We start from the raw sequence: 27828 nt of genomic DNA on the forward strand, positions 1-27828 counted from the left end.
GAACATGGCCATATAGCTCTGGGATGCCCTTCTCTGAGAAATACTTCCTTCCTGGGACCTTCCATTGTGGTGTTCCAATGGACATAAATTTTCGAAAGGCCTCCGAGTCCACCAGTTTATATGGCAGTAGTTGGCGGGCTATCAGTTCTGACAAGCCAGCCGTCAACTGTTGGGCAAGAGGGTTATCCGGCGTCATCATTTTTTTGCGCTCGAACATTAGGCCCACGGAAGCCTGCCTTTTTGCAGAAAAACGTGAGCTTGGTGTGATGGAAGGTGGAGTGGAGGACAATTGTGAGGAGAGAGGAGAAGAAGTAGAAGACGAGGCTGGACGGTGAGAGCCTGGAGTGTGGCTTTGTGTGTTCCGTTGCTCCCACTGGGCTCGGTGATGGCAGCTCATGTGCCTTCTTAAGGCGGTCGTCCCTAGGTGAGTGTTGGGCTTACCGTGACTAATGTATTGACTGCAAAGATTGCAGATGGCAACACTATTGTCAGCAGCGGACACGTTAAAAAAAGCCCACACTGCGGAGCCATGTGACGGCGTCCTGGGAGCGCCAGATGTGACCGTACATGGTCGATGCCTCGCTCCTGATACATTAGCAGTCTGCTTTGTCCCTCCTGTGCAATGTAAGTTATTCCTGCTTCTCCTCCCTATCTGCTGGTCCATATCTCCCTCTGAACTCCCCTCCTCTTCCTCTCTTGTGGGCACCCACGTGACATCACTAGACATGTCATCATCGACGTCACCTTCCCCACCGCTATAATTAGAGATCTCGGAGTAGGCAGCAACACCGGGGACCAACCTCCTCCTTGGGCTGATCTGGGTACTGTCGTCAGACTGCTGAGTGGCGGTTGTTGCTACCTCCTCTTCCTGATCCAATGCCAAGAGTGGCTGCGCATCAGAAATGTCTTGATATGGATCGGAAAATAATTCCTGTGACTCAAGCGGAAGGTATGTGGTGGTGGTGGTGGTGTTGTTGGTGGTAGTGTCTTTGGGGGTGCACATAGCAGAGACTGAAGAAGAGGGTGCAGATTGAGAGGATGAGGAGGGTGCAGAAGAGTAAGGCTGAGTGAGCCACTCAACCAAGTCTGGTGCTTCCTTTGATGTAATCGCATGCACCTTCTGCAATTTCCCACTTTGGCTCAAGCCTGTTGCTCCTGCCCCTACCACCCCTGCGGAAGGGCCTCCCTGTTCCTCTGCCTGTCATTTTTTAAATGACCCTGTGACAAAAGTCTCTAGAGAAGTGCAGTATGTATGTGGAAGAAGGTATATAACACCCCGCTTCAATCTGTTGTTTTTGGGGGCCACTGGTCTATCACACCAGTTACAATACTTTTTTTTTGGATTGCGTTTGTCACTCTTTGTAGTATCGCTGCAGAACCGCTCAGAAGTCACAATGCTGCACAGTGGAAATGCACTATAATATGCTTTCTATATGTGCAAGTATTTTATACGTGTATTACACAACTATATACTGCACACCAAATAGTACACCTATACCAGTCCTTAAGGACCTTTGTGGAACTAGTAGCTAGGGATTAGCAGACTGAACCTCACTCAACCCCATATACTGTACTACGCTATACCGATACCAGTCCTTATAAGGACCTTTGTGGAACTAGTAGGTTGTGATTAGCAGACTGTACCATAGTCCCTACACTGATAAAGGACTGCTGCAGAATAGGGCAGCAGTCAGCAGTAGTGCACCTCAACCCTATATATTGTGGACCTATACCAGTCCTTAAGGATTAGCAGACTGTACCTCACTCAACCCTATATACTGTACTACGCTATACCATACCAGTCCTTATAAGGACCTTTGTGGAACTAGTAGGTTGTGATTAGCAGACTGTACCTCACTCAACCCTATATACTGTACTACACTATACCATACCAGTCCTTAAAAGGACCTTTGTGGAACTAGTAGCTAGTGATTAGCAGACTGTAACTCAGTCCCTATACTGATAAAGGACTGCTGCAGCATAAGGGCAGCAGTCAAGTGTAATATTCTTTCTATATTTGGATGAAAGAATATTATACGTGTACAACCCTATATATTGTCCAACTCCTATACCATACCAGTCCTGAAAAGGACCTTTGTGGACCTAATAGTAACAGCTAATGATTAAACTGACTGTCCCTCCCTGCTACACACAGCGTCCTGTCTGTCCCTCTCTACACTGACAAAAGACAAGCTGCTGCAACAATCACTTGAATAGCAGTGCACTCAAACCTATATCCTGTACTACACCTACACCATACCAGTCCTGAAAAGGACTTTTGTGGACCTAATAGTAACAGCTAATGATTAAACTGACTGTCCCTCCCTGCTACACACAGCGTCCTGTCTGTCCCTCTCTACACTGACAAAAGACAATCTGCTGCAACAATCACTTGCATAGCAGTGCACTCAAACCTATATCCTGTACTACACCTACACCATACCAGTCCTTAAAAGGACTTTTGTGGACCTAATAGCTAGCGATTTGGGTCACTGCAGTCTCTGCCTGCTCCACACAACAACCTCTCCCTATAGTGACAGAAGAAAGAATGTAAAATGGCCGCCGGATCGGGTCTATTTATAAGTTAGGGGGAATGTCCAATTGTCCATGTGCTGTAATGTCTCAATTGGCTGTCCTGTACCCCATGATGGATGTGTCATCATAGGTCAAAGTTCTTTCACACAGTAAACACGTAAGTCCGACGGGCGAACAGCGGCAATAGTCCGCCGATCGGGCGAATCGCGAACAGCCGAAATTCGCCGCAAACCGACTGCCGGGCGAACAGTTCGGCCATCCCTATTCCTGTATATGATGAGCAAAGCTGGTTTATCTTTTTTTCGGGTCTTCCAATACCTGCTTTAGAAGTGGATGATAGTACCTGGCTGGTGCTGGATATCACCAGGGCTTTTTTTCTCAGAGAATAAGTGCAGGAACTCCCCCTTTGAGTAACCCCTTTTTTCGGCCTTTACCCACCTGTGAGGACCGGTCCTTAGTTCCACCTCCTACCCACCTTCCAGTACTGCCCTTTTAGAGAATACAGAACCAAGTATAATTTTTGTGGTGATAAGTAATTTGTATAGAATTTGTTCATGATAACAAGAAAAATAGCCAGTAACAATAAAGCACCCTCTAGCAACAATAGATCCCCCCTTAAAAATGTGCAACCTCAAACAAAATCCCCCCAGCATAACAACAGACCCCTGGCAGCAACAACATATCTCCCCACAGCCAGCAGCAATAGACCCTCCATCAGCCAGCAACAATAGACCCTTCCCTCAACAGTAGACCTCTCCGTGCAATAATTGACCCCTCAGCTATTAAAGACCCACCCCCAGCAACAATAGGTCCCCCACCAGTAAGAGTAGACCCCCCCCCTGAAAAATCCCCTCCAGGTAGAATAGATCCTTCAGCAGCCAGCATCAATAGACCCTGAAGCACACCCCAGCACCCCTTTCCATTACATACAGTCAGTTCTGGAGGTGCCGGAACTGCGTTCCCCTATGTTCCTGCTGGAAAAAAAGCCCTCGATATCGCTATTAAAGAAATGGAGGTGGCCATCCTCTTGTTTCCCCCACACATGGTATAGACAGTATTCTGACACGCTTGCTCCTAGGCTGCAATCACTATATTCATATTTCTTTGAAAAAAAAGTAATGCCATCATCTATGTTGGAAGTGTATGTGGTGCTCTTGCCCAATCCGGGCAAGGAACATACATGTTGCTCCTCTCATAGACCGCAAAGATCTTTACAAAGGTCTTGGCCACTAGGTTGGCAGTGGTGCTACCAGCCCTGGTAGATATAGATAAAACAGGTTTCATGCCTGGGAAGTCGATGGATAAAAATCTGTGTCGTCTATTTACCCACTTGCAAATTTCTCATAAGACAATGGGGACCAGGATGGTGGTATCGCTGGACATGTCCAAGCGCTCTGACTGTGGATTGGGGGTATATGAGGACAGTGTTGAAGCTTATGGGCTTTGGTCCACGTTACTGTAAGTGGGTGTCCCTACTATACAATGCACCTAGGATGGCGTTAAAAATAAGGGCTTTCAATATCCCCTTTTTTGCTGTGGACAGGGGAATCGGGCAGGGTTGTCCGTTGTCACCCTTCCTGTTTTTCCTCATGATTGAACCATTGGCAGTGGCATTGCGATCCTCCCCGGGTGGGTGCACTGGAGGTTGGCTCAATCGGAGAGTGCCTGGTGCTGTATACGGTTGACATATTACTGTTTTTGAAGAATCCAGGTCCTTCTCTGCATGCAGTTTTAGGTATTTTAGATAATTTTATAAAATTTTCAATGAACTGGGACAAAATCGACCATTTTACCACTTGACCAGGGCACTGAGGTTTGCGTCGGACCTGAGGGTAACATTGAAATGGATCACATGTTTCTTTTTTTTTTAACTTTCTTTATTTATATCACATAGGTCCAGTAGGGGGGAACAGTAATCACAAGAGACAACAGAGACTTCATTTCTTACATAAATATATCTTATATCCTATAGAACATATTCCATTTTCCTCTTTGTATTTATAAATTAAACCAAGTTGTTCTATCTACACATTATGTCTTCCAATTTATATATATTTATCTATTAGTCTCTTATCTACCCTGTTTATCTATCTCTTTCCAGTTCTATCTGTTATAATTCTTATTTCCCCCTATTATAAATCCCCCAAACCTCCCTCGCCTTTTATCTATTTTTATATCCCTAAGCCCAACTCCCCCTCTAAAAAAAACAAAAACAAAAAAAAAACGATTATTATTTGCCCCCCTCCCATACTCCCTCACCCCCCCACAAGAGATAGGTTCTTCCCAACCCACGTAGGGGGTTCGAACGCATTCAAGTACGTGCTGACTCACTCCTCTGCTATGTTCCCCAATAGATTCTTCCCTTCCTCTGAATTCATAAATGAGTTCCAAGATCTCCAAGTTTCGTCATATTGATCCTTTCTATCTTGGGCTGAGAGAACTAAGTCCTCTATGGCGTCCACATTTCTTACTCTATTTAGCCACATTGCAATTGAAGGTGGCCTGGGATCTTTCCATCTGAGTGCGATTCCTGCCTTAGCTGCATTAACTAGATGGCATATCACCGATTTCCTGTATGTTTGTAAAGGTATTTCTGTACAATGATGCAAAAAAAAAAGGCCGGGTCCTCTGGGATCTGGTATGATGTAAGTTTTTGAGAGATCCTTTGTACTTCTAGCCAATATTGTCTTATCTTAGGGCATAGCCAAAATATATGCATCAGGGTCCCCTGTTCCTTATTACACCGCCAACAACGGTCAGAAGCCTCTGGAAAGAACTTACAGAGTTTTGACGGGGTATAATACCACTGCGTCGATATCTTTTATAATTGGATTCCTGAGTCCCGCGAGCAGATCGATGAGTTCAATGCCAGATATATAATCTTCTGCCGTTGTGTGGGTGAAAAAGTCTTTCCCGGGTCCTTATCCCATTTTTCAATTCCAGGCATTTTAAAACCTTCGGGGGGGGCATTCAGCATTTCATATATCTTAGAGATTGCCCGTGAAAGGGGTTCTTTCTCCTCAAAGTATATCTCGAACTTTGTCAGTTGTCTTTGATAGTTTGTCGCCGGTCCTAATGATTGAAAAAAAAATGTCGCAACTGTAATGCCTGCCAAAAATGTATTCCATAGCGGCCTCCTCGTTGCGTCAATGTGGCGATCGAAGGCCATGTTTCCAATTGTAGAAAGTGCGATGCTTGAGTACAGCCCCTCTCTATAAGTCCCTGAAATGCAACTAGTTCCATTCCCGATAAAAAACCGGGGTTACCCAGAATGGGGAATAGCGGTGAGTTTATTGTAGAGAATTGAGGATTTTGACTGATCTTAGCCCCTATCCGCAACGTTGGGCCTATAAGTGGATGTCTTTTAAGTATGGATGCACCGAAATTTCGGCCGCCGAAACATATCGGCCGAAAATGGCCCTTTCGGCAATTTGCCAAAAGGAAAAAACGACCGATAATTGAGCTGAAAATGGGGCGGGGCCTAGGCGGGGGCGGACCCCCGCCCCTGATGCAGCCCATCACGGGAGGTGTAATAGCGCAGGAGAGCCGCCTCCGCCGTCTGGTTCAATAGAGCGCCGGGAACGTCACAGCTTTAATTTCAATAGCTGTGTGTTCCCCTGTCGCGCGCTGTCGCATACAGCCCCTCCCCCTTGTTCGGGGAACTTTGATAGACAGATCACCCGTCCAGACTGGACGGAGGTTCTGTCTATCACAGTTCCCCGGACAAGGGGGAGGGGCTGTATGCGACGGGGGAACACACAGCTATTGAAATTAAAGCTGTGACGTTCCCGGCGCTCTATTGAACCAGACGGCGGAGGTGGCTCTCCTCTCTCTTTGCTGCATCAATGGCTGCACGGGGGTATCACTGACTACACAGGGGACAACACACTGGCTGCACGAGGGGCATCACTGGCTGCACGAGGGGACACCACACTGGCTGAACGAGGGGACACCACACTGGCTGCACGAGGGGACACCACACTTATCTCTTATATCATGATGCCAGTCTCTGACCACCTCCTGTACCATGACGCCAGTCTCTGACCACCTCCTGTACCATGACGCCAGTCTCTGACCACCTCCTGTACCATGACGCCAGTCTCTGACCACCTCCTGTACCATGACGCCAGTCTCTGACCACCTCCTGTACCATGACGCCAGTCTCTGACCACCTCCTGTACCATGACGCCAGTCTATGACCACCTCCTGTACCATGACGCCAGTCTATGACCACCTTCTGTACCATGTCGTCAGTCTCTGACCACCTCCTGTACCATGTCGCCAGTCTCTGACCACCTCCTGTACCATGTCGCCAGTCTCTGACCACCTCCTGTACCATGTCGCCAGTCTCTGACCACCTCCTGAACCATGTGCCCAGTCTCTGACCACCTCCTGAACCATGTGCCCAGTCTCTGACCACCTCCTGAACCATGTGCCCAGTCTCTGACCACCTCCTGAACCATGTGCCCAGTCTCTGACCACCTCCTGAACCATGTGCCCAGTCTCTGACCACCTCCTGAACCATGTGCCCAGTCTCTGACCACCTCCTCAACCATGTCCCCAGTCTCTGACCACCTCCTGTATAAAAATATTTTTTAAAAACAGTCATTTTCGGTATCGGTGCTGTTTCGGTTTCGGTTTTCGGCCTAGTGTATTTTTTATTTTCGGTATCGGTTTCGGCACCAAAAACCCATTCGGTGCACCCCTACTTTTAAGCAATTCTGGTAATGTTGTATAACACCAGATTGCCCTACATAGGGGTACTGGACTGTTCATTTTTGTCCATAATTTAAATTCTGTGTGTCTACACCAGTCTATCATTCTGCCAATATGTACTGCCTGATAATATTTAAACATATCTGGTACTGCCAGGCCGCCGTAGCGTTTAGGAGCTCTCATGATATTTCTGTTAATCCTTGGTCGTTTATTCGCCCATATAAATTTAGTGAATAGAGTATCTATCTGGCGGAAAAAAATTGTTGGAATATCTGTAGGTATGGCCTGGAATAGATATAACAATTTTGGCAGTATGTTCATTTTTATAATATTACATCTGGCAAACCACGAATGTAGTCCCTGTTTCCATTTGTCTAATAGTGCCCGAATTTCCTGTAGTAGCGGGGGGAAATTTACTGTAAAAGTCTTCTCCATCCTATCTGGGATATATGTACCTAAATACTTAAGTGCTACATTCACCCATTTAAAGCTATAATTCGGTCGTATAGTCTGTTTTACCCTTAAGGGCAGAGCTACTCCCATTGCCTCCGATTTTGTATAATTTATTTTTAGGTTTGATATCTCCCCATATCTTACAATTTCCTCCATAAGGTTTGGTAGGGAGATGTGTGGTCTGGATAGGGAAAACAGAAGGTCGTCCGCATATGCTGATATTTTATAGTTATGCTCCCCTATTTGGAGTCCCTGAATGTCCGGATTTTGTCAGATTTTATTCAATAGTGGTTCTAATGAGAGGACAAACAGTAGGGGTGAGAGAGGGCAGCCCTGGCGGGTTCCATTTGAGATCTTAAATGGTTCTGAGAAAACTCCATTTACCTTCACCAAAGCCTGTGGGGAGGTATATATCCCAGCAATCCACCGTAACATACCCTCTCCCACCCCCATGTGTCTTAATACCGCAAACATAAATCTCCAGTTGACCCGGTCAAATGCCTTTTCTGCGTCCATACTTAAAAAGACACTCTGGGTTTTTGTTTGGTTGGAAAAGTGTACCAAGTTCAGTACTTTGATTACATTATCTCTCGCTTCACGCGAGGGGATAAACCCTACTTGGTCCAAATGCACCAGCTGATGTAAGTGCGATTGTAGACGGGAGGCCAGTATTTTAGTGAAAAGTTTTAAATCCACGTTCAACAATGAGATCGGCCGGTAACTGACGCACTCCGCCGGGTCCTTCCCTTCCTTTGGGATAACCGAAATATGAGCCCTAAGCATATCCGGAGGGGGTGCAGCAGTCCGGCCGAGCGCATTAAAAACCTTTACCATATGTGGACCCAATATTGGAAAGAAGTTCCTATAGTATTGTATTGTATATCCATCCGGAACCTGGTGTCTTCCCTTTTTTGACTGATTTTATTGCTACACTTAGTTCTTCAACAGTTATTGGGGTTTCTAAGCTATTACAGACCGGAGAGGGCAGTCTATGAAGACCTGCCGAGGATAGATATTCCTCCACTTTATCCATGGGAAAGGAAGGGGATGTCAAATTATAGAGGGCCGCATAGTATTCTTTGGGCATTGTAATTAACTGTCCATTTCTTCCCTTTATATTGGGTACGTAGATTGTCCTCCCCTTCTCCTTAAGCTTCCCCGCCAACACTCTACCACACTTGTCTCCTAGTTCATACCCTATTCTCCTCCCTGCCTGTATCACCGCTTTTGCCTTATAATGGAGCAGGTCTGTCATCTGCCTCCTCAGATGTGCTAGATCTTTCCCTAGGAGTGGTGTCTGTACTTTCTTATGTTGCATTTCAAGTTTTTGAATTTCTTCTAATATTTTTGTTATCTGCACTTCTCGTGCCTTTTTTATTTGGGAGCCATGTTTAATCAAAATCCCCCCGCATGACCACCTTATGTGCCTCCCTTATCATGCCCGGGTCACTCCCCTGGGTGTCGTTGGTCTGAAAGTATGCCATCATTTCCTTTGTTATATCCTCCTGTATATCTGCTTTCTGTAGCAGACTTTCATTCAAACGCCGGCTACGTCCCGAGGAGCGAGCCGGGCTAGACAGGGAGATCTGCAATGTAACCGGTGCATGGTCAGACCAAGTTATATTTCCTATCGTCACCTCTATTACCGACGGGAGTAGGTAGTGTGGCACAAGGAATAGATCAATACGGGAGTACTGTTGATGCGGGTTGGAAAAAAAAGTATAATCCTTTTCTCCTGAGTGAAAAATCCGCCATGCATCTACCAACTGCATCTCCCGTTTGACCCTCTTCCTAACGCCATCTGGGGTTGAGGATGATCCCATGGAGGTATCCATTCCGGGGTCCAAGGAGACATTAAAGTCTCCTCCCAGAATCAACTTTCCTTCTACAAATTCTGCTAGTTTTCTCAAGGTTTTGTTAAAGAAAGCATCTTGTTGTATGTTTGGTGCATATATCGTAGCCAAAGTTACTTTTACTCCATCAATATGGCCTTTAAGAAATAGGAAGCGTCCATTCCCATCCACTCGTCTATCCAAAAGAGACCAAGATATCCGATTAGAAATCAGAATGGACACCCCCTTAGATTTTGCTTCTTGATTATGTGCATGATAAACACAGGGAAAAAATCTGTTCTGAAGTAAAGGGAGTCCACCCGTCCTAAAATGCGTTTCCTGTACAAATGCTACATCTGTACGGTGGCGTTTCAAATCATTTAATAGCATCCTTCTTTTTTCCGGGACATTAAGTCCCTTTACATTCAAAGAAGTCACCCTTATCCCCTCCATCCTGGGCGAGGGGAAGGGGAGAGGAGAGAGGGAGAGAAAGAAGAAAAAAAAAACCCCAATACCCCTAAGAGAGACACCCCCTTCTGAGCCTCCGGCCGTCTGGCTCAGGTGGGTGTAAACCTAATTTGGGGTTCGGCCTGGATCTGGCATAGAGCCGAGAGCTCTGTTCCTAGTCCCCTCCACCCGGTCCTATAGCCCCCATCTAGGGCTTCCTATCCATTTTACCTCGCCTTTTTACCTATACTTACATGCCTTCCTTCCTTTCCCTCCTCCCGTTGCACCTTCCTCCCCACCATCCCCCAAGGGGCAGTGGTAATCTTCTCCCACATTCCTCTTTCTTACCCCTTCCCACCTCTACCCCTCTCTTGCTTCCTCCCAATTACAAATACCGTACGCTCTATCTTAGACTCCCTAGAGTTCCCATTCTGTCTAAGCTGTCAATGTAAACAAATCTGATAACTTCCCCCCTCTCCCCCTCTTATTTATATCTTCCCTCCAGATTTTCCCATTTTATTCCATATATTCTCAATCTTCCTTCCCTTTTCCAAAAATAATCAAAATTTTCCCCCCCAGTATTCCCTATACACATACCAAATTATATAGTTCCACCTAAATTATGTAGTAGTACAAAATAATACAGTGCTAGTTTCCACCCCCCCCAAAAAAAACAACTAAAAAATAAAAAAAATTTCCTTCCTCCTCTTCCTTCTTCTCAGGTATGGAAAAGGGGCGGTATCTAAATTCTAAAATCTGAAGCACTAACAGCTCAGTTATTTGTATCCCTACTTAGGGAAAACCCGGGTGGACACTCTAGGGACCTCCCGGGGGGGGGGGGGGAGATAAAGGGGAGGAAAATTCCACCCCACCTCCCCCTTCCATCCACCCTCCCCGAGACGTCCACCCCACTCTCAGCCTCCCCGAGGGGGCAAACAAAGAGGAAGAAAAAAAATAAAAAATCCAATGAGGTATTACCAAAAAAGGGGAAGGGAAGCAGAGTCGGGCGGGGGCAACACTTTTTAGCTAATAAAAAGAAGGAACCATAAAAGGAGGGCATCCCACCCAAACCCCATATCTTCCCTTCTATTTAATGTGAAGTTGTCCTTTCTCTTCTCAGTCCATCTCTTTCTGGGATAAATGGTCCCCTTTCTCTACTAGTGACTTTATTTCTTAAGGTGTTTACTATTGGTTGCAACCAGTTCTGTATCGCAAACGCCTCCACTTCAAGGAAGGCAAATAACTCCGGGAGTTCCGTCGGGTATCGCAAGGTAAATGTCATTGAGTTTTTTTTATAATTAACACGATGGGGTAACCCCACCTATAGGACCCCCCCTATCATATTGATTTTATCCAGGAGTGGGCGCAACGTTGCCCTACGCTGCAGGGTGGCCCGTGAGAGATCAGGCAGTATTTTTACCAGATCCCCGTCCTGTTCTAAATCTCCACTTTCCCATGCCTTACGGCTTATTAACTCCTTTTGCGCAAAACGAAAAAAAACGACATATCACGTCCCTTGGCCTGTTTGTGTTTGTCGCAGGAGGACCAGGGGCTCTATGCACTCTTTCAAATTCCAAAGGTTGGGAAAGGGGACCGACTAGTTTTTGGCATATTGAAGAAATTGTAGTCTGCAGCATATCCCGTCCTATAGCCTCCGGAACCCCCCTAAACCGTAGATTCTGACGTCTACTACGGTCTTCTAACTCTTCCAGCCGTAGTTGCATAACAGAGACCTGGGAGGTTTGTACATTCTGTACCTGCTCTAGATGGTAAACTCGGCTTTCCAGGGAGGACCATGCGGTCTCCCCACTCACCAGTCTCTCTGTCAGCTGCTGAACTTCTACCTGTACAGCCTTGAGCTCTCTGCGGTGCATCTCCTCCAGACGAGCAACCATCGCTTCCATGTTCGCTCGAGTTGGTAGTGCCAGCAGGTCTGCGCGGGTAGGGAGGGCTTGCAATGGCGATCTCAGATCCAGATCTCCCACTCTCCCTCCTTGCTGTCCCTCGTATTCAGCATGTTGCTGCTCCATGTCACTCTCAGCTGATGCAGCGGGGGAAGACCACACCGGCTCTCTCACTCCCTGGTGTATCACGTGCTCCACACGTCCCTCAGTGTTCTCTGTATCAGGCTCTGCGTGTCTTCGCGAGGCTCGTGTACGGGGGAAAAACAGCTCAATCTCAGGCTGTGCTGTCTGTCTCCGCTGCCTCTCCCTTCTCTTCATCCCAGTGCAGATTACCACATGCAGGCTACCGCATCATAGTCTGGCATTCCAGGTATTCCATCACCTTCTAATGACCAGGTGGAGGATCAGGGCTCTCAGAGCGTGTGTCTCACTCCTCCGCCATCTCCAAGCCACACCCCGCCCCATGGATCACATGTTTCACGTATTTGGGGATTTGCATCTCTGCAAGGGCTACGGACTATCTTAGTTTTAATTTGCTTCCCCTGCTGGAGCTCCTTAAAAGGAAAGCTGGATTATGGAAGAACCCCCCTTGTCGGTTTTGGGATGTATAAATCTTCTCAAAATGAAGATCCTTCCGGTCTTTTTATATTTTTTGCACAATTCTCTGGTGTGGATCCCGCATCCCTTTTTTCGTTGGGTGAGTGGCATTTTTTGGCTGATTCATATGGGGAAACTCACCTCCCAGGATAGGTCTACGGACTCTTCAGGAGCCTTGGAAGCAGGGGGGTCTTGCGCTGCCTGATCTATACAAGTGTTTTTTGGCTGGCCAGGGAGTTTTATACGCACAGGTGGCTTCTTGGGGATGATGGAGATTCTGCCACGGTATTGGAGGCAGTGGTGCTGGGTTCATATGAGAGTCTACGACTCCTGGTCCATCGTGATCCTGGAGCCAAATTTCCTTTAACGGAACTATGAGAGCTACCATTAGGGCCCTGGGACAATACTCGGAACCTACTGGCGCCTGCATCTGAGTCTCTAAGTAAGCCATGACTAAGCCCTGTTAACCGGTTCCCGACCAGCGCACGCCGATGTACGTCGACAGAATGGCACGGGCAGGCATATTGGCGTACAGGTACGTCCAATCTTCAATGCCGCCCTGCCATCGGGAGCGCACCGCCAGCGGCGGGCTCCCGCGCTGGTCGGGACCCCCGTGAGTCTGGTCGCGGGACCCGCGGATTCGATCGCCGCGGGCATACCCGCGATCGTCTCACGGGACGGCTGAATGGAGGAAATGCAGTGTAAACAACATTTCTCCATTCTGCCTAGCAACTAGTGACGCTGATCTCTGCTCCATGTGATTGGAGCAGAGATCAGTGTTCACTAAATGAAAGCCCAGCCCCCAACAGTTAGTAACACACCCCTAGGAACACTTAACCCCTACACTGCCACCCACTGGTTAACCCCTTCACTGCCAGTGTCATTTACACAGGAATCACTGCATTTATATAGCAGTGATTACTGTATAAACGAAATGACAATGGTCCCAAAAATGTGTCAAAAATGTCCGATGGGTCCCCCACAATGTCGCAGTCACAATAAAAATCGACTGATCGCCGCCATTACTAGTAAAAAAAAAATAATAATACAAAACTATTAATAAAAATACTATAAAACTATCCCTATTTTGTAAATGCTATAACTTTTGCGCAAACCAATCAATAATCGCTTATTGAGATTTTTTTTTTTACCAAAAATATGTAGGAGAATACGTATCGGCCTAAAATGAGGAAAAAAATGTTTTTTTATATATTCTTGGGGGATATTTATTATAACAAAAAGTAAAAAATAATGCATTTTTTTCAAAATTGTCGCTCTATTTTTGTTTATAGCGCAAAAAATAAAAACCGCAGGGGTGATCAAATACCACCAAAAGAAAGCTCTATTTGTGGGAAAAAAAAGGACGTCGATTTTGTTTGGGAGCCACGTCGCACGACGCGCAATTGTCAGTTAAAGCGACGCAGTGCCGAATCGCAAAAAGTGGTCTGGTCTTTGACCAGCAAAATGGTCCGGTCTGTAAGTGGTTAAGTGTGAAACGCGTCAGCTCATTGTCCTATTTTCTGCTGTCTTGTATTTTTGGATTTTTATTATTTTTTTACAATAAAGGCTATATTCTGGAGTGCGGCTTTCCAGAATTTCCTTTTTGCTTCATTTGCATCTGAGTCTCTGTTGCCAGCTTCTCCCTTGTGGTTGAATCCCCGTTTTTCACGCTTTCTTTCCATACCAGACCCAGTCATATGGGGTCAGAGGGGGTTAGGACCTTGGGTGACATTGTTGAGGGGGGAGAATTATCCCACTTTGACTATCTAAAACAGAGACTTGACCTGCCCATCTCATATCTGTTCAGTTACCTTCAATTAACGCATGCTTTTGTTTCTCAGTTTGGCTGTGTCAGGGTGGTAACGAGGCCCTCCACATTGAAATCTGTCCTGTTGGACGAGTCAATGAAAAAATCCCTATCGGAACTATACAAGTAACACTTTCCTACTCCTCCTCCCTCAGTAGTCAGGTGTAGGGAGCAGTGGGTGGCAAAGGTTCCAGACTTGGGAGAAGGAAAAGACTGGGATTCTTCTCCTCCCAAGGGTGGAACCTTTGATATGTGTAGTTTCACAATTACATGCTTAGTATCGGCAAGAGATTGTCTGATCCAATTTAAGTTTCTTCACAGAATATATTATACACCAGCAAAACTAGCCAAAATTTATCCGGGGACTTCAGAGTGTTAGAGACGCTCACACACTCCGGCTGACTCTAGTCATATACAGTAAGTTTAAGTTTTTGCCCAACCCAGAAAGGCAATATATTTGAGCTGGCAAAGGATGTTATGCTCTTTGCTAGGAAACTATTGTTCCATGTCATTCACGACACTACTGTTACGCCACAGACTCAAAAAGATAAGGATATGGAGCTGTGGAAAGATTTTACCATCAACGATTTTCAGGCCCTAAAAGACAAAAGGCAACTTTGGGAAGAAAGTAACTCAATTGATTGCATGGATCCAGTTGCTAGGCTGTTGGAGGCGATTCAGTTCGCATTGTGCGCTGTACAAGTATTCATTCATTCATTGGGGACATTGAACACTAAACTTGGAAGTAATCTCAGAATACAAAAATAAATTCCAATCATTTCCCCTCACTCCAACGTAATATACATATCTGGTCATTTGTTCAGAAAGTTTTCCATGACATAAGATCTCTTCCTGATATATCCACCGCAGAGAGTAACCCTACTCACTCCCAAAATTTAGCTCTGCAAAATTTGTGTAAAAACGATAATATAATTATAAAACCATTAGATAAGGGAGGGAATGTGGTGATTTTGGATTCGCTCCAAAGCATATTAGGATGTGTATGGATATTATTAATAAGAAGGAATGGTATCTGAAAAACAAATTCAGACATTTTACCAGGAATTTAGGGAGATTTTTTTTGGAGCATTTGAGGCTGGCCTTATGGACAAAAATATATCCGAATTTATCAATATCCAATTATACCTACTTTTTACCGAAGGTGCATAAGAACAGAGTTAGCCCTTGTACACACGATCGGAGATTCCGACAACCAAATCTGTCGGATGTTGTCTGACGGATTTTGTCCGAAACTGTTGTATACACACGGTCGGACAAAGTTGTCGGAAAATCCGATCGTTCAGAAGGTGATGACGTTATTTCGTTACGACGGGACTACGTTCAGGCTAGTAGCCAATAGCTTTGATGTAGGAATTTGATCTGAGCATGCGTGGCACTTTGTCCGATCGGAATTCTCTACACATGATCGGAGTATGTCCGATTGGAGCATTTTGTCGGAAAACATTTCCGGCAAGTTGGAAAATTTGGTCCGACGGATATTCCGACGGAAACAGTCCGATGCAGACCACACACAGTTGGAATATCCGACAAAACGCTCTGATAGGAAACATTCTGTCGGAATCTCCGATCGTGTGTGCAAGGGCTTACACCACCTGGGCGGCCAATAGTATGAGGCATAGGCTGTATCTCTGAGAAAGCGAGTAAATTGATAGCCGACTATCTAAGACCATTCATTACATCTTTACCTTTCGTATGTACAGGATACTAGAGATCTATTGAAGATATTGGATGACATCATTGTGCCAGCCGAGGCATGGCTTGTCACAATCGAGGTACATAGACGATATTTTGATGATCTCGACATGCACACAAGAGGAGCTTGAAGAATTTATGCAGTGGATTGGTAGAAACACCCTAAATCTGAGATTTACATGGAATGCGACCTAAATAAAGTCACTTTCCTGGATATTCAGATCTTAAAAGGACCAGGCGGTCGTCTGACCACAGACTTATATTGGAAACCAACCTCAGCTAACACCATCCTCCATGCTAATAGTGCCCATCCCACGGCCCTGAATAACAGCATACCTTATGGTCAATATTTAAGACTTAAGAGAAATTGCAGTCGTGAGGAGGATATTTTGGTTCAGGCTAAAGATTTACAAATGTGCCTATTACGCAGAGGCTACAGCAATAAATGCCTAAAAAAAAAAGCTTTCAAGAGAACAAAGGAAAGGTCTCATCAGTCTCTTTTGTATACTCAACATAGGATAGAGGACAACGCACTCACTCGTATCATTACCATGTTTCTCAAAACCATGTGGATTTTAGAATGATACTGTTTTGCCATTGGCATCTCTTATGAGATGACCAAATAGTAGACAAAAACATAGGTGATAAACCAAATGTAACCTACCGTAGGAAAAGGTCCCTCAAAGATCCTCTAATGCCACGTACACACGACCGTTTTTTCCTTCAGAATAAACTCTTACGGTTTTTCCAACGGAATTCCGCTGAAACGGTCTTGCCTACACGCGATCACACCAAAGTCCGATCGTCTAGAACGCGGTGGCGTACAACACATACGACAGGACTAGAAAAAGAAAGTAGCCAATAGCTGCCCATGCGTCGTTTTTGGTCCGTCGGAACAGAATACAAACGAATGGTTTTCCAGATAGGAATTGATTCTGTCTGAAAGATTTAAAACATGTTCTATTTCTAGGTCCGTCAGAATTTTCAAAAAAAAAAGTCAGATCGTGCCCACACCACACACGATCAGAATATCCAATGAAAAGATTCCGTCTGACTTTTTCTGCCCTAAAGTCCAACCGTGTATACACGGCATAACTCATAGTCATCTGCAGGAGATAATCTCCACCATCCCTTGGAGTCAGAAACGAAAGGGCACATACATCTGTGGAAAATGTAATTACTGCAGATGGATAGGGAAAGGCAAGACTATTAGACTAGCCAATGGACAATTGTGGACTCCTAAGGAAGCCAGTATTTGTTACACAGTGGGTGTAGTCTACTACATGGGGTGACAATTCAAGGCATTTTATGTAGGTAAGACTAAAAGACCTTTTAAAAATGGGTCAGAGATTACAGTTATGAAATCCCAAATGGTAAAATGGAATCGGCTATCAGCCACCCTATTGGCCTATATCATGACTTTGAGTTGAGCTATATGAAGTTCTTTGCTCTTGAACATGTCAGGGGGTCCGCTAAGGGTGGGGATATTGACAAACGCCTCTTACAGTTGGAGACCCAATGGATTTTTTGCTTACAGTCTACAAAATCGACAGGTCTGAATTAAGTAACGTGTTTTAAGTCTTTTATATATAGGTAATCACTAGAGTCTTGCAGTTGTCTTGAGTTAGTAAATGGTCTTTGTATGGCTATTGGTTGCGCTTTCTTTCTTTTCCTTTTTAATAATGAGTAGAATATATTTAATAAGTACATCCATTGAATAAGAGGGTTTTGTAAAACGCAAGACTTGGAAGATTAAATTATAAAGTACATATAATCAAAATAATTTTAAAAGAGATATATTTTGGATCCAGTGTGGGTGACCACGGGGTCTGTCCCATGCAATGGCACAGACTGAGGTCATGTTTCTATGGAAAATCCGTTCCCCTTTTCATAGATTTGAGGAGCTAGTGAAGTCTTGAATCCTATGAATGTGTGTACCCACATTGTTACATATTTATGAATTAAAACATCCAGAAGTGTCACTATATTAGTAATACCCTTCTGGGTATTAGGTGTTTTATTGGAGAGTCTTTGACTAGAACTACTATATGTAGGTATTGTGTGAGCAACAGTCATATAGAAATGAATTACTTACTCCCATCATCTCCTTTTAACACACAATATGGCGACATTGAGTTTAAACTTTTGGATGTGTGAAAATAATTTTTTTTTCCCGATATGTAATTGCCTGCTGTGGCCAGTAGATAGCATTGGGTACATTTCTTTAAGACTTCACTATTGATTGATCTTATTACATTTATTTATTTCTCATAGATGGGATGTGGTGGCACTATATGCCTTGGTGCCCTATGGGTCTCCTCCTGCATTTTCGGATGTATGAGTGTAGACTTAGATTGGGCACTGATTTTGCTGCGGCCGCTCGTTCGGCCATTACTGCGCATGCGCGAATTGCTGGCTGCATGCGCGGTAGCACATTTAGGGCTTGTCAGGTACACAGCGTTTTTGGCGCCAATCAATCCTATTTAAAGGTGTTACATGTATGATTACCTGTGGATTCTCATTTGGAGGTAACTTTTCCTATGGATAGATGTCTTTGACATGCCTGAAGGAACAACATCTGCGGTTGACTTTGCTGCCATCTTGCCAGTACTAAGGTAATCTATAATTGCTCTACTAGCATATCAAAGTCTTTATCCATCTTGTTTTGAAGATTGGTTCTTTATATGAGCACTTTGTGTTGTTTCAGATTTAACTGCTTATTTAAGCAATAGGAACTTGCCTACTGATATTGCTGCTACTTGTGGATGGGAGCAGGGGCGGACTGACCATTTGGCCACTCGGGCACTGCCCGAGGGCCCTGGGCCACTAAGGGGCCCCCATCAGGGTTGCCAACCTACGTAAAACCAGGGACAGTATGTAAAAATCTGTGGTTTTTTTTTTACATCTGTCTCTGAAATGTCCCTTACCGACATCCTTTTGGTCTAAAAATCCTAAGATTATAGCTGCCCCACCTCTCCAGTACCTCTCAGCCAATATAAACATATCTGTGTATACTGTGTGTACATGTATGTGTAAACTGTGTGATTGTATACTGTTTGTGTATACTGTGTGGCCTCATAATCTCTGATTGCCACGGGTCCCCATTATCTCCTATTGCCCGGGGGTCCCATGAGTTGTCAGTCCGCCCCTGGATGGGAGGTTTCTCCCAGATATGTGATATGACATGATATAGATTAGCTTCTGTGGCATACGAAACATATATGGCAGGGACAGAGTATCTCATTTCTCTGTCACAGAGTCAGATGGCCAAAATAGGGTGCCTGATCAAGCCTTTTCTGCCTATCCTTACATATGGGATAGCTGGTGGCTTCCAAGGCAGATTTCCTTGGCTGGCTTTAGAGCTGCCTGATGGGGACAGACATCTGGTTCATCACACAACGCATTGGTGGAAAATTGTAATGTCTCAGTTTGTGGCTTCTCAGTACTTTTTCTCCAATGTAAGTTTTAAAATCAATGTATAAATATACCTTTTTAAGTGATGTGTTTCAAATTGTCATGAATATGGCAAATATTTCCTCTTTTACAGCAACTACAATGCAATCGCCACTCCTCTAAGCCCTTGTACACACGGTCGGACATTCCGACAACTGAATCCGTCGGATTTTGTCGGAAACTGTTGCATGCACACGATCGGACAAAGTTGTCGGAAAATCCGATCGTTCAGAACGTGATGACGTTATTTTGTTATGACAGGACTACGTTCACGCTAGTAGCCAATAGCTTTGGTGTAGGAATTTGATTTGAGCATACGCGGCACTTTGTCCGATCGGAATTCTTTACACATGATCGGACCTTGTCCGATCGGATCATTTTGTCGGAAAATTTTACAGACAAGTTGGAAAACTTGGTCCGTCGGAGACAACAGTCCGATGGAGACCACACGCAGTCGGATTATCCGACAAAACGGTCCGATCGGGCACATTCCGTAAGGGAACCCTTGAAGAAGCTGCCAAGCAAAACGCGTTGGCTGTAGCTCCTTCTCATATAAGTGTTGGCACATGCCATGGATGTCCATGCCTCCATCTATGCATGGATATAGAGATAATAGCTTATCTTGATGTAGGGGATGTTTTACTGTGATTGATTGCTGTTTGGAGATTCTTGCTATCATTTTTGTTATAGACTAATTTTACATCACTTTTGTTCTACAAGGAGGATTTAGCACCTTCAAAGTCACAATATTAGATTGTTCTTTGCTCTGCTAGTGCCTATGACAGTGTCAACATGCTTGCTTGGTTTAGTGGAGGGGTTGGCGCCAACTAGGTCTCAGCACACCTTACTAAGCCTACTATTATTCTATGCTTGTAAGGTGTTGATCATCTACTGGAAAAAAACAATGACGCCATCATTGTCTTACTGGAAAGGACTTGTGAATTGGGTGTCTCCATTCTATAAAGCCACATATTTGAGTAGGGGCTGCCCAAAAATGTTTGATAAGGTCTGGAAGGTCTGGATGGAGAGCTCCGCCTCTATTGCATACGGTGGTCCTGGTATTGATTAGGCGGGAAACTGGTAGGAAGGTGATGATTTAGTAGTTATACCAAGATTCAGAATCTGCTCTACATACTAGGGTTGTATTTGGGCCTGAATATCATAGATAGGCAACTGGGTACTCAACTGTCTTACTATTCAAGAGGTTGCTTATTGGATTCATTTATGTCTAAGGTTTTGGTTATCTTCTACCCCTGAGGAAGTTCTATATGCAGGAGGGGGGATTTGCCTGCAGGGTGGTGAGCCAGGTTGGTGGGATGGAGATTATAAAACATACTTATAGAGACAATGTGTGAATTTTATATGTAATATCACTATATGAAAGCTTATATCTTACAGATGATATTCTCTCTCATTTTCTTGATATTCACTTTCATTTTCTTGATTTAGAGTGGAGATCCAATCGATATAGAATTTGAGGTGAAATCAGAAGAAGAAGAGAGGTATGTGAGGGATGATCAGCAGTCTATGGAGGAGGATGGAATAAAGGGGACATTTATAGAGGAGGATACTCCTACAGAGATCAGCACAGGTGGGTCATTAACACTAAATACATTCCTCCACCCATACTGCTCACTGATTGGTCCAGAGTAGGGCGGGGGCTGGGTGATATCAGCCTGTAATCCCCTGGTCACTTTCCTGAGCTGTGTTCCCCGTCCTGTATTCCTGGATTCCTGTATTTCTCTCCGATAATCTTCCTTCTCTGTGCTGCAGACACAATTTATGTCTCTAGACTGGATTTATGGAGATTCTGGGGTTCAGTTTCACCATAGACGATACTAAACCTAGTCACCTGGGGCATGTGGTTTGGGTCTTCTGCCCCTTACCCTAGTATGGCAAGATGTCTGACAGACAATTCTTCCAGGGTTACTTACTCTGTATTTTGATGGCTGTGTCGGGTGGAGGGATATGTCTGTATAGTCTCAGACCCAAGTCACTGAGTGCAGTCTCAGGAGATGGGAGGCAGCGGTGTGGGACCTCTGCAACTTGTCTCATGTAAAAAAAAAAAAATCTACCACTGATTACTGAATACCAATATTATGTGTCCTGACCCCTGCACTATATACTCTTTGTTGTACATTACATCATTCTGTTACTATAAAATCCTTACAAAAACATTAATTGACCACATTCTCCTTCATTACTGCTGAGATTCAATAGTGACAGAGGGCCCTTGTGAAAGAAATATATCCTTGTGTCACTCCTCAAATCATAAGAGACCGGTTCCGTAGCTCAAATAACATATATATATATATATATATAATATATATATATATATATATATATATATATATATAAAGAAGAGAAAGAACCTTTCTCCTACTGTTGTATCCCGTTAACAGCGCAGCAACACCAGGAAACAAGGGAGAAAGTAGTTACCTTTTGGTTCCGGCGAACACATAAGACATTAACTTGTATCAAAAATATTTATTTCTTTCAAAACATGCATAAAATAATGAACCCCAATTTGAAATATATTACACGAATCGATCTTTGGTGTTTGCACAAACAAAATTCCAAAACGACACAAGGCTCATCCCTATTTACACAATAAATACAACCTGGCATTAACCGACATGACAAACACATACATACATGCAACAATAGACGGATAAGGCGCCTCTGTGGCCATACACGTGGCGATGTGCCGAGTAAACACTAATAGTGACAAATAATGCTTCCGAGTAAAAAAACTAAAAAGAAAACCCAAAAAATCGGCACGTGTATGGTCACCTAAATAGCAGTAATCAACAATGGGGATAATTGTTTAAAGATATAAAGTCTTAAAGGGGTTGTAAAGGTTCGTTTTTTAGTTTCTAAATAGGTTCCTTTAAGCTAGTGCATTGTTGGTTCACTTACCTTTTCCTTCGATTTCCCTTCTAAATGTTTTTTTTCCTTTGTTTTCTTTGTCTGAATTTCTCACTTCCTGTTCCTCCTCAGTAAGCTGTTCTGGCTGACTAACCACCGCTCGGATGATGGTGAGAAGTTTACTGGAGGAGAAACAGGAAGTGAGATATTCAGACAAAGAAAAAAAAACATTTAGAAGGGAAATCAAAGGAAAAGGTAAGAGAACCAACAATACACTAGCTTAGAGGAACCTATTTAGAAAATAAAAAAACGAACCTTTACAACCCCTTTAATTACTCCTTTACTCCCCCATATACTATGCATGGCTAGCCTTTATGGATAATACGGGGATCGTTCAAACGCCCCAATTTTGCAGCAAGGCATATTTCATGGAAGTCTCTCTGGTGAATTCGATCAGGTATTTTTTAGCTCAGAGTCCCATTCCACTTAGTCGCTTGTACTATGGTATAGGAAAACTTCTGCCACGTGATAGATTCCTTCTTTGATCTTTTACACACAGAGACCCGTCTGACAATCTGTGCTGGAGATACTCCAATTAGTAGCGAGTTAATTAATTAAATCCGAACTCAGTCTTTTAGTCCTTTTACAGTACGCTACAACAGATCAAGCTAGTTGACACAGCACATGTCAGACATACGATGGTTATCAGAAGATCCCATATATTCAACAACTCCGCAGACGATTTGCAGCCAAATAATTTAAGATAAGCTGGCTTACCGTTCCCTGGGGTTTTCAGGCGGATTTCATTTATAAATGTATATGCATGTCCCAGGCGGCCGCTGGTCCGACAAACAAACTAGGTATGTACATATGGTCCTTCACCACCAGCAAACCGAATCGGCAAAAGGTCCTTTAAGTATGTGTGGGATACTTCACCATTTATGTCTCAACAGCTGAGTCATACCACTCCTGTTCACCCCGGGATCTTTTTTCCTTTTTAGCTTATAGCAAAGCCTTTGAAGTGGATCTTCATTCGGACACTCCGTACTCAATACTCAGGCTGCCAGCACTTTGATTAGTGCCCAACGAGGGCCTGCTATCCTCATAAACGTCCATATATATAAAATCCTACCTAATGTATCCCATATAATAATTTGTACATTACATAGTCCTGACTTCTGCTCTCTCCCCTCTACCCACTGCTATATATAAACATAATATGTATTCTCTTTTATTACATCCATTTCATACCAGCTGGACATTTTATATTTGATGATGTGATTGGAGCACAGATTTTGACATGGTGATAATAATGTGATAACATCCTCCAAATCTGGAACCTTTAAACAGAAAGTGATAATGGGGGAGGAGTCAATAACCCAATGATGGAGGTCTTCAGGATCAGTCCAGTCTTCATCTTGGTTGTTCTCCCCCATCCTCACTCTCTGACCTCTGGTGGGGCTCAGCCCCGCTGTTATTCATGACTAAATCATGGACTAAATAAGGAAGTGCAGGACTTCTTGTGTTGGGAAGATGGCAATGAGTGATAGAGGGGGAGGGGACACTCGTCCTATAATCCCCTCATCACTGTCACTCCTATAAAAGACAGTTCTCGTTGTTTCCTCGCTCTCTGACTAAGGTCCATGAATAAAGAAATGATCTGGTAGGAGATCAGAGGACCCATTTACTAGTTACCTTGAGGGGGGAATTGTAAGATCCTCAGAGACAAAGCTGCCTGATGTGGGCGGAGTCCTGGTTTAGGGGAACCAATCAGCTCATGTCTAGTAATAATCTTTGTATTTCTATTTTAGTAGATGGACGGGAGATGAGGAAGACCTCAGAGGATTGTCTCACTTTGTCTCCAGACTGTAAAGTAGAAGATGAGGACATCACACAGTATAGTCCAGGAGAAAACCCGACTACCTCAAATGTCCATCCGGCACCACACAGTGTAGATGGACCATCGTATTCCTCTTATCCTGAGGAACCTCAGACTGTGAGGGACGGGGCCGTCCTTCCAACAGAGAAGAGCTTTTCCTGTGCTGAATGTGGCAAGTGTTTCCGTTCAAAATACAATCTTGATGCGCATAAAAGATCTCACACAGGTGAGAAGCCGTATTCCTGTCCTGAGTCCAGGAAATGCTTTATACAAAAATCAGACCTTGTCATACATCAGCAATCTCACATGGGGGAGAAGCCATATTCCTGTCCTGAGTGCAGGAAATATTTTTCAAAGAAGTCCAGTCTTTCCAGACATCAGAGATCTCACACAGGGGAGAAGCCATATTCCTGTCCTGAGTGCGGGAAATGTTTTTCAGAGAAGTCCCATCTTTACAAACATCAGAGATCTCACACGGGGGAGAAGCCGTATTCCTGTCCTGAGTGCGGGAAATGTTTTTCAGAGAATTCCAGTCTTTACAGACATCAGAGATCTCACACAGGGGAGAAGCCGCATTCCTGTGCTGAGTGCGGGAAATGTTTTTCAGTGAAGTCCCATCTTTACACACATCAGAGATCTCACACGGGGGAGAAGCCGTACTCCTGTCCTGAGTGTGGTAAATGTTTTTCACAGAAGTCCAATATTTACGCACATCAGAGATCTCACACTGGGGAGAAGCCGTATTCCTGTCCTGAGTGCAGTAAATGTTTTTTACAGAAGTCCCATCTTTCCACACATCAGAGATCTCACACAGGGGAGAAGATGTATTCCTGTACTGAGTGCGGGAAATGTTTTTCAGTGATGGCCCATCTTTACACACATCAGAGATCTCACACGGGGGAGAAGCCATATTCTTGTCCTGAGTGCAGGAAATGCTTTATGCAAAAATCAGGCCTTGTCATACATCAGAGATCTCACACGGGGGAAAAGCCGTATTCCTGTCCTGAGTGTGGGAAATGTTTTTCAGAGAAGTCCAGTCTTTCCAGACATAAGAGAGCTCACACAGGTGAGAAGCCGTATTTGTGTCCTGAGTGCGGGAAATGTTTTTCACAGAAATCCCATCTTAACAAACATCAGAGATCTCACACGAGGGAGAAGCCGTATTCCTGTCCTGAGTGAGGGAGCTGTTCCTCACTGAAGTCCTGTCTTCCTGTACATCAGGGATTCCACACAACCCTCGAGGTGTATTAGTGCCTTGAGTGCGGGAAATGTCTTCTATATGAATGTTGCTGGACATCACAGCTCTCATGTGGGGAAGAAGCACACCCTGATATACACCTCAGATATACTCCATGGCTGATCTTCATCATGTAATAAACAGTTGATAAGGAGATCGGAGATCACCAAAGACATGGATGAAGTGTTGTACAGTGTTGGCCATTAATAGCAGTAGAAAAATAAAAATGGAGTCATTACCTTTCTTTGGCTGAGTACATTTTGTGGTGTAAACTTTAACAAGCACTTAAAGGTCTATTTTGTTGAATGAATGTGACCAACATTCGCCCAGCCATGGTGAATATTGGATGTATTTTTATTTCATACACTGATTTCCTTGGCTCCATCTAGTGGCCATAATACAGTATTGTGCTATGAGGGGCATTCAAATCAAACCGGGCCTTTTCATTTTACAGGTATAATAAGGGATGGTCGCGTGGCAGTACTACATGTAGTGGTAAGTGTATTGTATTACTGATAGGCGGCGCACAAGTCGCAGCCAGTCCAGGGACTGTTATGCAAAGTGGCAGATAACAGTGTTAATGTGTGGAACAGCGTGCGATGATGACGTTTGCTGTGAACGAAGGTGTAAAACTCGCAGATATCTGCAGAAGACTTCAAGCACAGGGGACCAGTGACACTAATACAGTGATCAGTGCTAAAAAGATGCACTGTCACTGTACTAATGACACTGGCAGGGAACGGGTTAACATGAGAGGTGATCAAAGGGTTAAATGTGGGCCTAGCCAGTGTTTGTGTACTGTGGGAGAGGTGCTTGTAGTAGGGAAAGACATGGATCCATGTCACTGCTTTGCAGAAACACAAGACTTATGCCTTCCCTACTGACAGAATGACAATCTGCCTTGTTTACCGATTACTATTCGGCCTCTGTGCTGGATGATCAGCGGGTGAGGCGGACATTGAGTTCACATTACCCGCAGATCAGCTCCCGCTGTGTATAATCAGAGTGGGAGGGGGTCGCCGATGGGGTGCATGCACGCATGCCAAGCAAGTTATACGGGTGGCAAGTGGTAAACTCCAGGGGGTACGTGTAGAAATGAAGCCGGGGGATATTGAAAAATAAATAGTTTCCATTCCTTGAAATTTGTTCTTTTATTGCATGAACTCAATATTCCCGGTTTGACTTGAACTCCCCTCGTATTTAAACTGATTGAGGTATTTCAGGAAAAATACCCTGTAATGGCCACTAGATGGAGCTGACGATCATAGGAAATTGATGTGTTAAATTATGGCCAGAATTGGCTGGATGAATTTTTGGTACATTTGTCCAATGACTTTTCTATAAGAAGACCCCTTAGTTTCCTTGGTCAGACATGACTTCATACTAATTCCTGAGATCATACTCATACACTGATGAGTACAGTACACAGGGAAGGATAGAAGTTAAAGTATATGTAAACCCCTCACCTTGTGGGCAGCACAGTGGTGTAGTGGTTAGCACTCTCGCCTAGCAGTAAAAAAAGGGCACTGGTTCAAATCCCAACCATGACACTACCTGCCTGGAGTTTGCATGTTCTCCCTGTGCCTGCGTCGGTTTCCTCCGGGTACTCCGGTTTCCTCCCACACTCCAAAGACATGCAGGTAGGTTAATTGGCTTCTGTCTAAAATTGGCCCTAGTATACAACTGGGGATCTTGGATTGTGGCTCCTTGAGGGTAGGGACCAATGTGAGTTTGCAATGTAAAGGGATAGGGACAATTGTAGACACTCACTCAGGTTGAACTGGATGGACTGATGTCTTTATTCAACCTTACTAACTATGTAACTATGTAACCTTATAAAACAAACCATTCTGTTTAAAACATAAATGAAAGGCAAAAAAATGTGTATAGATATATAATAAGGGATTTATAATGTTTATTTTATAGGTAATCACATTCCCTCTGTTCTCAGCTGCATAAAAGCTGGGGGAGGAGAAACAGCAGCACATTGGTCTTTCCAGTGAATGGCTGTGCCAGGACAAGTTTTATCATTGGAGGAGAGCACACTGAGTTTCCAGCACAACTAGAGAACTGACCACACTTTGCTCTCATGCCTAGTGTGGTCAGTTTTTAATAGGAAAACAGGACTGGCAGGATCACCAGAGATTTCACATAATGGATTCAATACAAAGAGAACGGGAGACTTCTTCATTACCAGTACATGGGACAGCAGCCACAGATCAGGAATACTAATGTCGGGTCTTTAAATAAACTAACATTTCATTTGGCCTTTCGATAAAGCAAATTTTTTTTTAAAACCACCTAATAGCCAATGGTGGTATTTTACATTTTAAATCAATGGAAACCATTCAAACAGCTCAGAAAAGAGCATACTAACCCCCCCCCCC

At 44.2% G+C, this 27828-nt stretch overlaps 1 protein-coding gene across 7 annotated transcripts in view; it reads left to right on the forward strand.

Annotated features, from left to right (window-relative positions):
* LOC143989544 (uncharacterized) overlaps positions 1-26910 on the forward strand; it is a 221041-nt gene extending 194131 nt beyond the window's left edge. For all 7 annotated transcript variants that reach the window (XM_077489706.1, XM_077489707.1, XM_077489705.1 and 4 more), the window contains 2 exons: positions 20907-21048; positions 24137-26910. In XM_077489706.1, the coding sequence (XP_077345832.1) occupies positions 20907-21048; positions 24137-25383 (1389 nt within the window). In that variant the 3' untranslated portion in view covers positions 25384-26910. The remainder of the gene's footprint in view (positions 1-20906; positions 21049-24136) is intronic.
* Positions 26911-27828: the final 918 nt, after the last annotated feature.

The sequence above is a fragment of the Lithobates pipiens genome, unplaced genomic scaffold (assembly GCF_037356315.1).
Source record: "Lithobates pipiens isolate NorthernLeopardFrog02 unplaced genomic scaffold, aLitPip1_a1.2 Scaffold_18, whole genome shotgun sequence".
NCBI classification, from domain to species: Eukaryota; Metazoa; Chordata; class Amphibia; order Anura; family Ranidae; genus Lithobates; species Lithobates pipiens.